At 33.2% G+C, this 16,627-nt stretch overlaps 2 protein-coding genes across 4 annotated transcripts; both read right to left on the bottom strand.

Annotated features, from left to right (window-relative positions):
• Nucleotides 1-3,372: 3,372 nt before the first annotated feature.
• LOC104114945 (CRIB domain-containing protein RIC6-like) lies at nucleotides 3,373-5,578 on the bottom strand. Its single transcript, XM_009625501.4, has 4 exons — nucleotides 5,334-5,578; nucleotides 5,049-5,149; nucleotides 4,607-4,706; nucleotides 3,373-3,953 (listed from the first exon to the last, which is right to left on the bottom strand). The coding sequence occupies exons 1-4, from the start codon at nucleotides 5,389-5,391 to the stop codon at nucleotides 3,556-3,558; spliced, it is 657 nt and encodes a 218-aa protein (XP_009623796.1). The 5' UTR covers nucleotides 5,392-5,578; the 3' UTR covers nucleotides 3,373-3,555.
• Nucleotides 5,579-6,891: 1,313 nt separating this feature from the next.
• Nucleotides 6,892-16,377, bottom strand: LOC104114946 (uncharacterized). Of its 3 annotated transcripts, none has more exons than XM_070196423.1 (12): nucleotides 16,156-16,377; nucleotides 15,972-16,060; nucleotides 14,314-14,409; nucleotides 12,765-12,868; nucleotides 11,606-11,823; nucleotides 10,574-10,696; nucleotides 10,415-10,503; nucleotides 9,916-10,021; nucleotides 8,995-9,092; nucleotides 8,194-8,451; nucleotides 8,030-8,113; nucleotides 6,892-7,324 (listed from the first exon to the last, which is right to left on the bottom strand). In XM_070196423.1, the coding sequence occupies exons 1-12, from the start codon at nucleotides 16,193-16,195 to the stop codon at nucleotides 7,247-7,249; spliced, it is 1,383 nt and encodes a 460-aa protein (XP_070052524.1). In that variant the 5' UTR covers nucleotides 16,196-16,377; the 3' UTR covers nucleotides 6,892-7,246. The 3 variants fall into 3 exon arrangements, with proteins under 3 accessions (XP_070052524.1, XP_070052525.1, XP_009623797.1); XM_070196424.1 differs by having other exon boundaries at nucleotides 16,162-16,376; XM_009625502.4 differs by lacking the exon at nucleotides 6,892-7,324 and adding an exon at nucleotides 7,341-7,654 and having other exon boundaries at nucleotides 16,156-16,376.
• Nucleotides 16,378-16,627: the final 250 nt, after the last annotated feature.

The following is a 16,627-nucleotide window of genomic DNA, read 5'->3' as shown; positions in this document are numbered from 1 at the left end:
AGAATCTTATAACTCATAATTGATAGGCTTGTTTAGTTTCTTTTTTTTTTTTGATATAATAGCAGGACCGCGGACCGGAGCCTCGACGGAACCTCACTCGACTCCTCAACTCATCATTACACCATTTTCCTTGAACTACACGCGACCTGATTCCCCTATAACCCGAGATATGTAGGCTGTCCAAAACCAGGACTCGGTTGCACCCTATCTTTTATTTTTTTTCTTTTTGAATAATGATTTGGTCAAAAATTAATCACGTGGCTCACCTAGTCTTTGCCTGAAAACTCTTCATGTTTCCAAGCAAAGAGTGATAGCTGTGAGCACCTAATTTTTGACTATATTTAAATTTTTATCACCTTTTACTATGTAAATATTTTCAGAATTTAATATATATATATATATATATATATATATATATATATATATATATATATATATATATATATATATATATTTTAGCTTTGTTACACTTATACATATATATATATATAGAGAGAGAGAGAGAAAATATTAATAATAATTTAAAAGGTCAATTATTAATATTAGTATTATTTTTATTATTATTTTTAAATAAAATAAATTAAAAACCGAAAATAAATAAAAATTAATTATTATTATTATTATTATTATTATTTTTTTTAAAAAAACAAATTTTGGATGGGAGTTAAAAAATAGGAAAAGTAGAAATATAAAATTAAAAAGTAAAAGTAAAAGTAGGTAGAAATTGTTTAATAAAAAAAGTAAAAGAAAGTGAAAAATTAAAAAAATAAAAGTAAAAGAATGTGAAAATTTAAAAAATAAAAAGTAAAATAAAGTTGGAATTAAAAAATAAAAGTAAGGGTATCTGATTTTTAAAAAAAAGAAAGTAAAAGTAAGTGGGAAATAAAAAAAGAAAAGTAAAATAAGTGGGAAATAAAAAAAGAAAAGTAAAAAAGTGGGATTTTAAATATATTAAAAGTAAAAAAAGGTGAGAAATTAAAAAATAAAAGTAAAGGAAAGTGGGGAATTATTTTTTTTTTAAAAAATATGAAAAATGGGAAGTGAAAATTCTTTTTAATTAAAAATAAAAAATAAAAAAAAATAAAATTCTGAAAATTCTGAAAATTCCGAATTTTTTCCCCTATAAATAGAAGAGAAATGTGATGAAAAAGAGAGAGAGAGAGAGAGAGAGAGAGAGAGAGAGAGAGAGAGAGAGAAAGGAAAAAATAGGGAGGGAGGAATTGAGAAAAAAATATTTTTCTTCTTCTAGGATAAGAAAATTTCTATTCGTGTCATTCTTTCTTCGGTTTTCTTTCGAAAAATCCAGCAGCTTTACCACCCCAAAACCACCAGCCCTTGACCACTTTTGAGTCATCATTAACCCCCCCATCCCCCCCCCCCCCCCCCCAAAAAAAGAAGCCTCCAAAAATAGCCACTAAATCGTTAGTTTTGCAAGGTCGATTGAGGTTGCAAGTTGAGATTTGCCGCTCGAGTTTTTCGTGGTCCGAAGGGTCCAGTTGAGGGCTATCCGATCATTGAGTGGTTATAATTTAAATCCACAATCATCAATACAAAGGTTCACTTTTCTTTCTATTTTTTTTTTTCACATTAATGTTTTGGGTCACTTTGTTTTAATTTAATTTTGAGTATGATATGATCGAGTTCGTGTCTGAGTGTGCTAAGATTAATTTATTCTCATGTTGAGTATTTGTTAAAATTAATTTATTGTCCTTTTTAGTAGTTCATACGGTTAATTTTATTGATGAATATGTATTAGTTCGTTACTTTTCTTGTTTATTCAATAAAGTAATGGCTTTCCATTTTAGCATGCTTTAGTTTCATTTTGATCTCCTATCTTAGTGACTAAATTGATCATGCCCGTATCTATCTTTTCCTGCCATAAATTTAGTCTAATTTTAAATATTGGTTAGCAGTAAAATTATAAGAGATTAGGTTGGGCCATGATTGGTGTAACACTTTAATTGAACTTCTCTAGTGTATTTATGGGCTAATTGTTGCACATGACCAAAAACAAATAAACATTCACAAGCTAGCCAACTTTTTCCATAATTAATTTACTTCATTTCCTCCATAACAATATACATACCTCACGACCTTACAATAATGTCAAAATTAGTAATTGAATAATATTCTAACACCGTAGCTTGATTCAGGCGCGATTAATAATAAATCATCGTGACTATGGGTACGATTCCTGTGGCATAGTCATGATACGTAAACCCCAATTCAAGTGCGCGTTTCACGCGACTTGACCATAACTTCAAATAATAATAAAAATAAACATGTTGTAAATCGTGGGTGCATTTCACGTGGCGCGATTTGCAATGTGTACTAAAACGACAAGTGTGCGACATCGCGACTTGTTCAAATAAATTCCATAAATATTAAAAAGCGGTAAAAGACAAAAATGCACAATGGGTTTAAAACATGTAATAAATCAGATAATTACGCCAAGTATTAATTGTTAAGCGACTGTGCTAAAACCACAAAACTCGGGAGTGCCTCACACCTTCTCCCAGGTTAACAGAATTCCTTATCCCGTCTTCTGTGTTCGCAGACCAAAAATAAGAGTCAAATTTCCTCGATTTGGGATTCTAAAATAAATCGGTGACTTGGGACACCATAAATTATTTCAAGTGACGACTCTGAATAAATAAATAATCTCATTTCGAATAATGTCACTTAAATTGAAAAAACTCTTATATCCCTTATCTCCTCGAAAAAAAGGAGGTGTGACAATAAGTATTAAAGAAATAGCCATAGAAATGGACGCATCATGACATTGGTATCCTACAAAGAGACCCCCAGAGGCGGAAGTATTAAAGAAATGGTCATAGAAATGAACGCATCGTGACATCGATTGTCAATTTTAACACATGAATGATTGAATTTGTCAGCAGACACCCTCTTTGGATAGGTACATTAAGGTCTTGAATCAGCCTCTTCATTTAAGGTGGATACAGGGCAAAAACATAGTTTAGTGGTTAATGAGGTTAAAAATATTTATAAGGTCATTAGTTCAATTTTCATTACCTATAATTTTTTTTAATTTTTTTTTAAAACCCCTTAGCAGAAATCATGCGTGCGCCACTGCAGGGCAATGATGTGCTCTCGGAGCAAGGGCGGATTTAGAGCGTCGTTTACAGATTCACACAAACCAGTAGTTTTTGTATCCAGAACTGCAGATACTATATATAATATGTATTAAGGAATTCACTAAACGTATATAAATATTTAACTCTGAAATCAGTTATTTTTATAAATTTAACTCGAGGTCGTTGCAGGAATTCATAAACTTCAAATCCTGAATCCATCGCTGTCTCAAGGAGACAAGAAGAACCATTCATAAATTCAGTAATGAAATTGCAAGGCTTTGGAAAAATAATGTCTATGAAAATGGGAAATGAATCTACATGATGAACATGGTATCAAAAAGTTAGATTATACACATACTCTACAATTTTGAATGAAAACTTTTGTGGTTTCAAAATAATTGTGATATTTCACTAAACTGCCAAAAAAAATAAAAACTTTTCAAATACATTCTTGTTTTTATCACTCCTCTTGTTTTTCTTTAGAAATTCCACTACTCTCCTTTTCCTGTCCAGGACCTGAATCTGTAGTTTGTGCTGTACTAGAAGAAGTGCCTTTGGATCTTGATGGTCGAGTCGAGCCAGAGGCCGAACCATCCTCCTTGGACTTCTTTCGTCGCGATTTTTTGGGGATATCGGGGTGGTTTTTAGCTGAAGATTCACTCGATTTGTGACCATCGGACGTTGTTTCCTTGTTATGGTGTCGCCTGGAACTCCTGGATTTGGTCCCAGGTTCTTTGTTTGTAGAATCATGAGTGCCATTTTCTGTAGTAGAATGTCTCCTGGATGTTCTTGGCTTTTCTGGTATAATGTCTTTGGTTGGAGAAGAACTATTTGCATTTCTGGACCTTCTGTTTGAATCTGCAATTCCATTGATATATTGTAAAAAAGAATGAAAAAAATAACATACGCCATCAATCCTCTCATAATAATAGGCGAATCTAAGATTTAAAGTTCGTGCGAGTGTAGTAAGAAAATATACACAATCAAGTTACTTTTAGAAATTGCGGATTAGTAACCTACAACAAATGTTTACTTACTTGGTACACAAAATTACAACTATTATGTAAAGAATTACTTTTTATATTACCGGTTTATATAAGTTAAATTTTAGTTTATAGATTGCTTTAGCATTGTCTAGACTTGTAGGTGTCTCAATCTCGGATATGAAATCATCATCTCCTTCCCACGACCATTTTTCTAGCCTTGCCAACTTGTATAAGGCCAGATATAAGCAGATATTTTATCCGTCTCATTTTGCCTCTGAATTCTTGAAATTTGTAGAAATTGTAACGGCGAGGCCATAGATGAGTCAAACTTCTAACGAAGATCAAATTTTTTCCTTATTAGTATAATAGTGTCAAACTTTTTGAGCATTGAATCATTTCAACATGAAAAATATCACATAAATTAGAAAAAGATAAATACAATAAAGGTTTGAGTTATAAGAAAAAAGAACAATGTGTAATGATGATTACCAAAAATTGAAAGACAAAGGTAAAAAGGTAACACACCTTCAGAAACCCATTTAATATCAGGATTTTCTTTAAGATCTCCAGGAGGAGGAACCAAAGGAGCTGATTGAAATGCTCCTGGTGATTTGAATTCTTTCATCTGCCAAAAACATTTAATTGAAAATATTGAAAATCAGATTTATTCATTAAAAAAAAATCGATTCAATACATTTCTTGTATTGATTATGGTGAACGAAGTAGTTCAATAAGAGATGAATAACCAACAAGGGTTGTGGCGGAGTAGTAAGTACTCCTTCATCCTTAACCAGAGATTTCGGATTCGAGTCCTGGATATGGAACAGATTTTGTCAGGGAGTGTTTGCGAATCCGAATTTAGTCGGATGCCAATATGAATATCGGACACCGAGTAAAAAAAAAAGAATAGGAGACGAATAGTTAACATAAGAAATACAACAAGTAAAAGAAGTAAAATAATTATTACCCAGCTTGGATTATCAACTGATGGACCATCCCATCCTATATGTGCAACATGCTTTACATCTGTAGGAAAACCAATTTGCATTTCTTTTTCTTTATCCTCATCTGCAACAATATAAATGATTCAACTGATTCAGAATTGAGTCTTACTCAATTGCACGATCGCTTGACTTAGTGACATTTTCTTCCAATCATATAGAACAATCATTTTCAAGAAAACCAAAAATACCCACAAAGGAAAATGTGAAATAATATTGAAAATTTGTATAATTAAAGATCATTTACTCACCAAAAACTTGAGAAATGTACCTAAGGCCTTTAAGAAGGCCTTTCACCTTTGTGGTCATCTCAACTTAGGTGCAAATATTTATTTCTTCTTCCAAAGGCTTTTCAAGAAGATGATAATTCACCTAAAATCAATCATTTGCTTTTGTTGTATGGAGCAATACATAAAAAATTTGTTGAATTTGGAAAGGGAAACTCAAAATGGACTCAAACCCTAAAAGAAATTTAGGTTTGACTCTTCTCTAATCATAATAAAGAAAAATGATGTTAAAGCAACATTTTCAGTCATTCAATGGCAATGCATTGCAGGTTATTCCTAACCAGAAAGCCTAGCATAGTTTTAGGAATTAGGAATGGGAATTCATTTTTTACTTATTTTTAATCTATTACTTATTATTTTAAGGAGAGTCTTTTATATATTTGTCCTTAATTAGAATCTCTGTCTTCTGACTTTTTCATAGTTGACAACTTTTTGAAGCCTAAACATGGTAGCCACTAAAATGTAATAATGAAATTTTCTTATTTGTGGATATTTTTTATGGGTGCAAATGGATTAAAAAAAAATCATCCTTTAAAAACATGCCACAATTATTAACAGCTTGTTTGGATGGTTGTTACATGTCGTTTCATAATGTATATTATATTGTACTGTATTGTATTGTATTGTTTAATGAATACAATGTTTGAATAGATTGTATCGTTTACCATCGTTTCATGATGCAACGCACTAACAATATGAAGAATAAGTTTGCATCATTACCAAGAAAAAATAGAATACAAAATAGAATTATTATATTAAAAAAAAGAAAAAGAGTAAAATATAATTATTTAATAATAAGGAAGGACAAGATGAGAGGGAAAAAATGAGGTAACGACGTCACCACACCAAATTCGTCGTTTCATAAAATGACATTTTTCGTCGTTACGTAACGGCGCATTTAACGATACGATACAATAAAATTTATTAACAATCAAAACAAACGTTATTTAAAATAATAATACGATAAACAATGACTAATACACATCAATCTCAAACTAGTCAAGATAGATTGTACAAATTCTTAATACATAGTTCGCTTCATCCTTGCTAACTCAACTCATTCCAAATTCAATACTTATTTCGGTATAATTTTCACAAATGTACATATTTCTAAACATACTAGAAAGTAATGGCGGAGCCACCTTAAAGAAAAGGGGTGTCAAATTGACACCCCTTCGCGGGAAAAATACTCTGTGTAGTTAGGTAAAAAATAAATTATATGTATATATATTATGCATTGACTTCCCTTAATTTTCTGATATGTTTACTTTTATATATTTTGACACCCCTTAACGAAAATTCTGACTTCCTAAAAAGATTCCTAGCAAGCGTGGAACCTAGTGTACACGTACAATCATGACTAAACTGTAATTCCAACTAGTTGGTACCACATGTTTAATTTGCTTTAATTGTGTTATACTTTCACTAATAAGTCTGCATTATTACAAGAGATTATAAGATATTTTAAGTCTTTCGAGACAACTTAGTTCTCTTTTAAAATCGCAAACCAATTCTGCATGCATTTTGAAAGAATAAACAAGATTCTCTCTTGATCTTTTAAATTTTTCAATGATATAGTAATACATGCATTTTTTTTAAAAAGGAAAAAAGTCCAACTATATCCCTAACATTTGTAATTTGTCTTACCTATCGGTCCACGAAGGCCTCCTACGTTACCTTTTGTCTCAAAGATGCCCCTTTCACTAACGGTTTTCAACCGCATTGGGAAAGATTTGAACTTTTTTCAATTGTTTTAGGAGTATATTTGTACATTTGCAATTGTTGAGGGGCATGCTTCAAATTATTGCAGATGAGTGGCTCCACCTTCGCAAATGTCAGAACCAAGATGGACATCACTTAGAGGGCAGCGCGATGTACTAAGCTACCGCTATGCGCGGGGTTCGGGAAAGGGCCGGACCACAAGGGTCTATTGTACGCAGTCTTACCCTGCATTTCTGCAAGAAATACAGATAAAATGAAACTCCGTGATTTCATGCTCCTATATTCTCAGATTCAGGAATGTGATTCAAATATTTCAACCACCAAAAATACATCATGTACATTTCATATCAAAACTATTATGTACAAGCTCCTTTCTTTGTAGAAAGAGAAACTGCACACCAAGTTCAAGAAGAGACACCACTCATCAATAAAAGAGGGAGAAATCACTCCCACCAGAAAAAAATGGAAATATAATTTTTTTTTTTTAAAAATACAACAAAACTTTGACCAAAGGGGGTGCTCGCTGCAGTGAGGAATAGCAACTCCAACTAGGATCTTTTGACCTGCATTAAGTATAGTATGAGACAACTAAAATGTTGATATCAATGTTCATGTACCAGATTGAAGGAGCGGAGGGACGAATTTTTTCTTGAGTTTAACTTTTATACACTGACATTGTAGAAGAACTTTTACACTATCAAGTTATCTAAAAGATAACTACATGTAATTGTCCAAAACAATTTGGATTGGTAACCTAAAAAATAAGACAAATAACCTACTACAATTGGTTAAAAAACATTTGCTAGTGTAAAAATTCTATACCTGTCAGAGTAATAACTTAAATCCTTTCTTCTTTTTCCTTTTTTCTTTGAGGGGTGTGTGTGTGTTTGGGGGGGGGGGGGGGGGTGAAGCAGAGAACGGTGAATAAAGAAACTTGCCTTGTTCAAGTACTTCTTATGAACCTTCAGAGCCTTATTTAGTGCTTTCTTTGCATCCAAATTCCCAGTTATCTCACCCACAATCTGGAAAAGATGTCGCTGTCAGGACCAAAGAGATACAATAATGTGGATTACACGGACAAGGGGAGAGATTGAAACGAGACCTGGACAACATCATCTAGGCCCTTTGCCTCTTTCATTAGCTGCTTTTTCTTCGTCTCAAGAACACTTGCAACTAGGAAAATGGCAAGGGCATCATTCTGTTTTATTGCACCAGTTCTCACTTTTTTCCTCTCAAATTTGCCATACTGCTTTAGCTGCTTATCATTTACTTTACCATCATATACTAGCTCGGGAAGTTGTTCCCGTGTGTTGTCATACAATGAATATCTCTTTGGGTTGTACTCCATGGCCCACATCACCTGAATGAAGTATGTACAAAAGTAATATCAGTTAGAAAACTAAAATAATTCCAACCTACAATTGCTCATCACTCGTCCTGTTTCACAGTTGAAGATACAAATACCCTCGTCCTTTATGTCAAACTAATTTATGTGATACTCTTCTAAAACACAAAAAGCACAGATTGCCAAGTTGAGTAACTTTTATTGTGAGAAGTTAAGAATTTGCCAAGTAAAACAATGGAACAAAATTACTCATACCCAGTGTTTAACCAAACTGTATCAGTTTATTATGGTTAGTCATAAAATTGAGATGAGAATGTGTATTAAATTAACTATGATTAAGTGATAACATTATATGCAAATACACATGTCATATGTTTATTGGATTTGTGTAAACACGAGTAGGGGTATGCTTTTTCTCTAAAACAATCATGTCTCTTAAAAGCAAAGCAAAGAATAGAGTCTCACTTCAGTCAGTTACACCAAAGACCAGGCCAAACTATTTTGCAATATTTTTGTCTGTCTACCAAACAATAATGTGAAAAGAAGTTTGCTTCTCACCTCCCAAAGATAGAGTGCATCGATAAATGAGAGCTCTCTGCGGAAAAGTACCATCAGCATGCGTAACGCAAATAGATATTCTCCACCATCTAACTCCTCTGCCAATTACAATTGAAGTCGGTGAGTGAGAGAAAGAGAGTTAGCTCTATTTTAGACTTTCTCCTCCCTATTTTAGACTCTGGTCAAGATTGCAGTTTGTGATTTTAACAATTTAGATTGCCAAGATATTTCCATGAATATTTTGCACTATCCCCAATGTCCCAAACAACATATATGAGGGCTGTTTTTAACATGGAAAATCCATTCTTTACAATGATTAACGTTATGATATGCGAGTTTGGCCCCAACTTAATAAACAATACAGACATTCAAATTATCCATCAGAATCTGCAAAAGGACTGCTAGATGATTTAATTTAATTAATTTTTTGATAGGTGCTAAACAACGTGTTTATATTGCCTGCATCACTTCAAGTACAATATGTACGTCTTGCGGTAGTCAATAACAAACTTGGACTGCATGCATTAAGAGCTTAACAAGATAAATCACGATTTTATAGAACATATCATCAGAATACATCGCGGGCTAGGATCAAGTCACATAATGTGAAGAAGGGGAGCCAATTAAACTACCGTGGAATGAGACAGGATAAAAGCACAAGCTGAAGCATACATATAAACCACGTTGTGCAACCTCTAACAGAAATAAGTTAAGTTTCTCTACAATACAAAGTGCTCTAACTCACAAAAAGCCCAAACTTTTTTACTAAGACCTATATTAGATATTAGTTTATCTATCTAATACCGAGAACTATATGATATGGCATGCTAGGTAAATTAACAGCGTTGACAAGACATTGTGTTCTCTACTTCTTACATGGGAATAGCTACTGAAAATATATAAAGAAAAGCAACCTCTTACCAAGGTGTTGATGAAGCTTCGGATCAACAGTTTTAACAATTTGTGCAAGGGTACTTAGTTGAGATTGCACTCCTATCGAATTTGTGGTGCACTTGAAATTTTCTCGCTGTTGATGAAGCAGACATGGACTTGTTATATGTTCAGTAATGGCAGAAACATAGGAAATAATTAGCAAAAACATTGAACAAGTTTTTAGAAAGAGTTACTAAAGCACATAAATATATGTGCAAGTTTATTGGGGCCATATTTATCCATTTTAGGTTTGCAACACGTCCTCTCACATTTTTCTCTCGAGCCAAGCACATCAAAGTTCTTTATTTTATAGCGAGCGGCAGTGAGACTTGAACTTAAGACTTCAACTTTTCTCTTATGACATTTTGAATTTTGTGACAATCTCATCTAAAATCTTAAGATGTTAGAGAAAGAACGCATTTATTTGTTTATTTATTTATTTATTTTAGGTTGGTAACAACCATGAATAGAAACAATAAAGGCATACCAATCTACGCATTGCACGTTCGAAGCACCAGAATGCATCTGCTTCATTCTCAAGTAGAATAACCATTGGGGAGCAAATGTCTGTCATTCCTGTGCAGATAAAAAGGTTTTATGAATGGCTTTGATATTATTATTAGTTTCTAAAATACTGTTATAATACCTTGAACATAACCAATATCTTTATCCATCCATGCATAGACAGCAAGCACGTCCCAGAGTTTTGCCTGATTAGCTTGATTCTCATAAAATACAAGAGCACGATCAGTGCGAACAACATCCAGACCTAAAGCAACATCACAAGCCATTACAGTTTTAGATATTGTCAGGAAAATCAGTCTACAATTGATGAACTGGCTTCCTTACCAAAGCCAAACAATAGTGCACTAAGCAATAACATCTATTCCACAAGGAGATTGCAATTTCACTTTTTTCGCCACTTATTATCTCTCTAAGTGACATGTTCCCTCTTTAACTCAGCATCTAGAGTACACCAACTAACAATGAAGTAAAAGATGTCATTGTCTCATCATTTGTTGAACATAGCACATCTCTCTAACCAAAACATTTTATGGCCTTTCATCTGTATTTTGTAGCAGCTCGTAGTGATAAATGACCAGCTCCAAAGAAATGTCAAAAGGTTGAGTCGCTCATTCTAAATCTAAACGCTCCTCCAACATTCAATTCTTCCTCCCCCGCATCTGAATTTCATTGAACTACACAATGACTAATTGACACAAATTTTTCACACATAATTACTGTATTGGAATAGCAATATTGCATGTATCAATCCCTTCATCTCAATTACCATATCCAATGGGGGTGGGTGGGGGTAGGGAGCAAACATGTTTAGAATAATAAATTTGGTTATATTCTGCACAACTAGGAACTACGTCAAAGTAATTGTTATGTTGACTATTTAAGTTTAGTCGTAAAAGCATAATTCATGAAGAGCAAAGTGGGATAACAGTCGATTATTGGGAATTAAATGTTCAAACTGGAAAGCATTTGAGGACATGAACGAAAAATATTAACAGATGAACTGGAAAGAGAATGTACAATTGACATTCAAGTTTTTCTGAGAGACAGACAGAGATACAGCTAGAGAAATAGATATAGGGACCTCCACAGGAATTATAGAATGTATAAAGTTAGCATATTAAAACTAGAGAATACTAGTGGCACGAGTACTAACCAATTTGGGACAAGTTAAGCTTCCACTGAATTACTTTCTTGTCACAAACGCCATTATTGACTGGCAGGGCACTGTTAGTATCTTGTACATCACTGGAAGTGTTCGCATGCTCTTTAGGTTGGCCATCATCAGTGACTATAGCATTTGTGGTAAATTTTCCACTGCCAATTAAAGGTACAATCTTTTGGCATTCAGATTTCCATGCAGCATACTGCTCTCTGAGGATACAAATTCAGATTTTTAGGCCACTCATAAATAGGTTGTAAGAAATTTACCAAAGGAAAAAAACCGCTATGAGGAGGAAAAAGAAGGCACGGGTGTGTTTTCCGCTGATAGTGACAGTATCCTGTTATAAATTTTGTTTTCCAGGCAATAACATATTTTTACTTCACTCTTCTTATTTCCCTTGGGAGTCAGGTCTAATAATATTTAATACACATTTAACTGTTTCGCAACACCCATTTTCAATCTAATGTCAAGACTCAAGAATCGAGATATTGGAGAATTTAATGATCAAGGGGTTAATTTCCACTAGCAACCTGTAGCGAAGGGTCCTTTTAATAAGAACATTAACTAAACCGAGCTAAAACTAAGGCACTTGGCTCAAGCTTGGATTTGACCTTATGGAGAGCTTTGGTTAAACAAGAATCTCAAGCCGAGTCCAAGTTGGTTCACCTCGATGCCCTGACCTAACTAGATGATAAGGTTGACCTTTGATAGGAATAGCTATAGAGCGTGAGAAATTTGTTGCATACTCCCTCCGTCCCAATTTTATGTGACACTCTTTCCTTTTAGCCAGTCCTAAAAAGAATGACACCGTTCTATATTTAGTAACAATTTAACTTTTAAATGCTCATTTCACCCTTAGTGAGATGATTTATAGTCACACAAATATTATAGCTCATTTTAGACCACAAGTTCTAAAAATTTGTCTTTCTTCCTTAAACTTTGTGCTCAATCAAACATCGTTACATAAATTGGGACGGAGGGAGTAATTTAAACCGAGGGCCCTTTGACAGTTACATGGATTCATGCATCAAAGTGAACAAAATTCAATGCATAACCCCTATAGTTTTGATTGCTGATTTTACTTCTATTATTTGTTGTCTATATTAGACCAGTTTAACTCTTTGGCTATAGCTGAAATGACTTAGATTACCTTCGCCGTTGTCTAAGCTCATTTCTCTCCTCAAATGTGCTATTGGGATCAAAACAACCCAGCAAGAACTCCCAGACAGCCCCTTTTATTGATGGATGAATCCCCTATCATTCACAGAATAATAAAATAAGCGTCAAACTTCTTAAGACATAAGTTTCCATCTAAACAGCAATAAGCAGATTGAGTATTGGTGAATGGTGATAGACAATGATTCTATATAATGAACTCAATGGACGTGCTAATGGTGGATCAGATTATCCGCCTAATATAGAAGCCTAACCAATGCTACACTGCAATGTTATTCCAGTCCATGAATAAGTTTACCAGATAAGTGTTGGTATAATTTAAGACTTTTCTAAACTGTCCAATTCAAACCAACAAGCGATTGTAGCGTAGGTAAAACAATTGTTGCCCGGGAATAAGAGAACTGGTTGTTTCCCCTTTATTATTGTTTGCAGAGCAGTTAAAACTTCTTATATCATCATAAATTTCTACCATTAACACAAAAAGATCCTTAAACATTTTTCCTATTAAGGCTCCCAATGAAGATGTCATTGCTGGAAAATCATCAACAGAATGATCCTTCTATTTTTGTTATGGGTAACGGAATAATCCTTTTATAAGTGAAGATGAACTTGGTTTTCCGTACCTTCAGCAGTTCATCACTTGCACAAAATGAGGGTCTATTATACACCAAAAGTCTGGCAATTGAATGGCAATTGAAGATTACAAGATGAATGTACAGTATGTAATGGAATCTGGTTCAAGTTAAAATCTCACTTGGGGGCAAAAAAGATTAATAAAAAAATATGAACTGTTTGCATTCACCCAAAAACAAAAACAGAAAAAGCAGATTAATTTGTGCTTAATGACAAGTAGTATGAGGGTCAGTGTTGTTCAACTAGGCCAAAGTCATGAAAAGGACTAACTAGGAGAAAGAGACCAAAAGTAGAATGCATATCATCTTAGAAAATTGCTATCAAAAGCTAAAGTTGGAGTTATCAAGAAGGAATCGACAACATGAACTAGCACGAAATGACAATGTGGCATACTAGATTTATTTAGAATATGCATTGTACAAGAGAGAGAAAAAAAAGATGTACCCTCGTTGGATTAGGAAATGCTATCTAAAGCTAATAAAGCTGGAGTTACCAAGAAGGAATTGACAGCATGAACTAGTGCAAAATCCAGGAAAAAAAGGGCTACCTACTGTCAGAATGAAGTACCAAAGTGGAGCAGTCATAAAAGCAAGGTGGTCCATTAATAGGTGTCCGATGTCACAAATTGAGAGATTACAAGATAGAATGAAGAATAAACAACTGAAATTGGATTCTCTACCAAGTAGCAATTAATTTTCAAAGGAACCACACAAACAGATGTAACCAGGTTGTTTCGGCCAAAACAACCACCATCAATTTGTAGAATCTTTTAGGTTTTAGAGCAATCCATTTGACATGATCATGTATCCGTTCATAGGCAAATGACAATGCGCCATAGTGAATTTATTTAGAGTACACATTGTACAAGAGAGAGAGAAAAAAAGGTATACCCCCCGTTGGATTCGTCTAAGAACACCTGCTATATCCAAATAACCCTCTTGAGAGAATGCAGCATTCCATCTTTTTTCACTGAGAGTTCTTCCTACCTAACAAACACTTCCCCACAAAAAAAGAAAGTGCACAAAGGTAACATAGTGAATAAATCTATCATGAGCATTTAATAAATAATTATAAATCATTTCTTCAGGTATTCAAGCATGTACTGTAGTTTCTTTTGCAATTATTCAGGTATTGACCTAATAGATAAATTATAGATTTATATTTCTCCCAACCAAAGGGGAGAAAAGTGAAAACTAAAATCAAACAATCAAAGAAAAAACTGAAGTAGTTGATTTTAAAGAGTATTTTAACGCTGACCGTCAACCTACCATAACCAGATGCAGCCTTGTTTACAGGGTTCAACTGAATAGACTATAGAGTAATTAGTAAAATTTCAACAAATATTAAATTTTGAGCCCACAATTTCAAAAGTGTAATGAATTCAATTGTAAGAACTTAAAAGGCTTAACTCATCAAATTTAAATTCTAGATCTTCCCCTAACCAGAATCTCCTCTTTTTATCTGGAATTGTGCATATAAACTTATTCTTAGATTGGTTTTACTACATAGCGTATAATTGTTCGATAGCATTAGTATTAGTATGTTGTCTTTTATTCTTAGATTGTCATTACTAACTAGCGTATAATTGTTCTTTTGGCTTCAGTTTTCTTCTTTTCTCTTGTTGTTGTTAATACTTACTGCCTTCACTTCCCTTCATCCTTTCTTTAGCCGAGGGTCTATCGAAAAAAGTCTTTCCACCCTTCCATCCCCAGACCCCACTCGTGAGAATTCACTTGATTTTTTTTTTTTTTTTGTTGTTGTTGTTGTTGTGCATATAAGCAAAATATATGTGATAAATTAGTAAAATATCAACAAATAATAAATTTTGAGCCATAATTTCGAAAGTGTAACGAATTCAATGCTACAAAACTTAAAAGGTTTAACTTGAAACGAATTCATCAAATCTAAAATTTGGATCGGCTTCTAAGCACAACCTCCTCTTTTTATCTAGAGTTTTGCATATGAGCAAAATATATGTGGTAAATTAGTAAAATTTCAACAAATATTAAATTTTGAGCCCATCATTTTGAGAGTATAATGAATTCAATGCTACGAAACTTAAAAGGTTTAACTCATCAAATCTAAATTTTGGATCCATTTCTAACCACAACCTCCTTTTTCATCTAGAGTTGTGTATCTAAGCAAAATATATGTGGTAAATCAGTAAAATTTTAACAAATATTAAATTGTGAACCCTTAATGTTAAAAGCACAATGAATTCAATGCTGCGAAACTTAAAAGGTTTAACTCATAAAATCTAAATTCTAGATCCGCCTCTAACTTCAACCTCCTCTTTTTACCTGGAGTTATGTATATAAGCAAACCATATGTGGTAAATTAGTAAAACTTCAACAAATATTTAAATTTTGAACCCATAATTTCAAAAGTGCAATGAAGTCAATGCTACGAAAAGGTTTAACTCATTAAATCTAAATTCTAGATCCGCCCCTAACAACAACCTCCTTTGTTTATCTAGAATTGTGCATATAAGCAAAATATAGAATAAATGAATAACAAAACCATGAAAAAATGATAAGTTTCAACACACCTTCGGTCTGAAAAGAGTCTTGGGGACATCAGCTTGACATTCTGTTTTAACAGGAAAATAAGAGTCTAGCTCCTCCAATGAAGAATCCCCTGTTATTAAAACATAAAACCCAAATTGTCCATACAATTACAAGCAAAAATAAAGAAAACCTAAACATAAAAAAGATAAAAATTATACTACTTACAATTACCATTCTTGCAGGCAACTATCATAGAGTTTCCCATCTTGGGGTTCTTTAAAAATTGCTCAAAAATTGCAAATTGGAGGATATAATGAGAAATTTACAACATCAAAAAGATTATATGTACATATTTAACGATTTAATTAGCACCTTGTAGCAAAAGATACTGCTTTTTTTTTTTAGGATTGATTTGTAGAAAGCAAATGTTGGGGAAAAGAGGTGAAGTACTAATGAATAAGAAATTATTAGAAGAATGCTTACTGGGCACCAACGAGGAGAATCTTGTGCTAGGTGGCAAAGAGTTGGCAGGGAATAGTGTGTGTATATATATATATATATATATATATATATATATATATATATATATATATATATATATATATCTGCAAAGGGCCAAATATACACGTTTAGTTTCGAAAATGGTTTAAGAATAACCTTCGTTATACTGTTGGGTTATCTATACACCTACCGTCAT

This window comes from Nicotiana tomentosiformis, chromosome 2, assembly GCF_000390325.3.
Source record: "Nicotiana tomentosiformis chromosome 2, ASM39032v3, whole genome shotgun sequence".
NCBI lineage: Eukaryota > Viridiplantae > Streptophyta > Magnoliopsida > Solanales > Solanaceae > Nicotiana > Nicotiana tomentosiformis.
The sequence above is the reverse complement of the archived record's forward strand: the minus strand, read 5'-3'. Positions and strand labels throughout refer to the sequence as shown.

Excerpts from the sequence above, each read along its gene's own strand:
- LOC104114946 (XM_070196423.1), bottom strand. The coding sequence starts at position 16,195 with ATGGGAAACTCTATGATAGTTGCCTGCAAGAATGGTAATT. Across the intron at positions 10,504-10,573 it reads AGATATTGGTTATGTTCAAG|GAATGACAGACATTTGCTCC; the intron begins GTATTATAACAG and ends TTATCTGCACAG. Across the intron at positions 10,022-10,414 it reads AACGTGCAATGCGTAGATTG|CGAGAAAATTTCAAGTGCAC; the intron begins GTATGCCTTTAT and ends CTTCATCAACAG.
- LOC104114945 (XM_009625501.4), bottom strand. The coding sequence starts at position 5,391 with ATGACCACAAAGGTGAAAGGCCTTCTTAAAGGCCTTAGGTACATTTCT. Across the intron at positions 5,150-5,333 it reads GTACATTTCTCAAGTTTTTG|ATGAGGATAAAGAAAAAGAA; the intron begins GTGAGTAAATGA and ends ATATTGTTGCAG. Across the intron at positions 3,954-4,606 it reads TATTAAATGGGTTTCTGAAG|ATTCAAACAGAAGGTCCAGA; the intron begins GTGTGTTACCTT and ends ATGGAATTGCAG.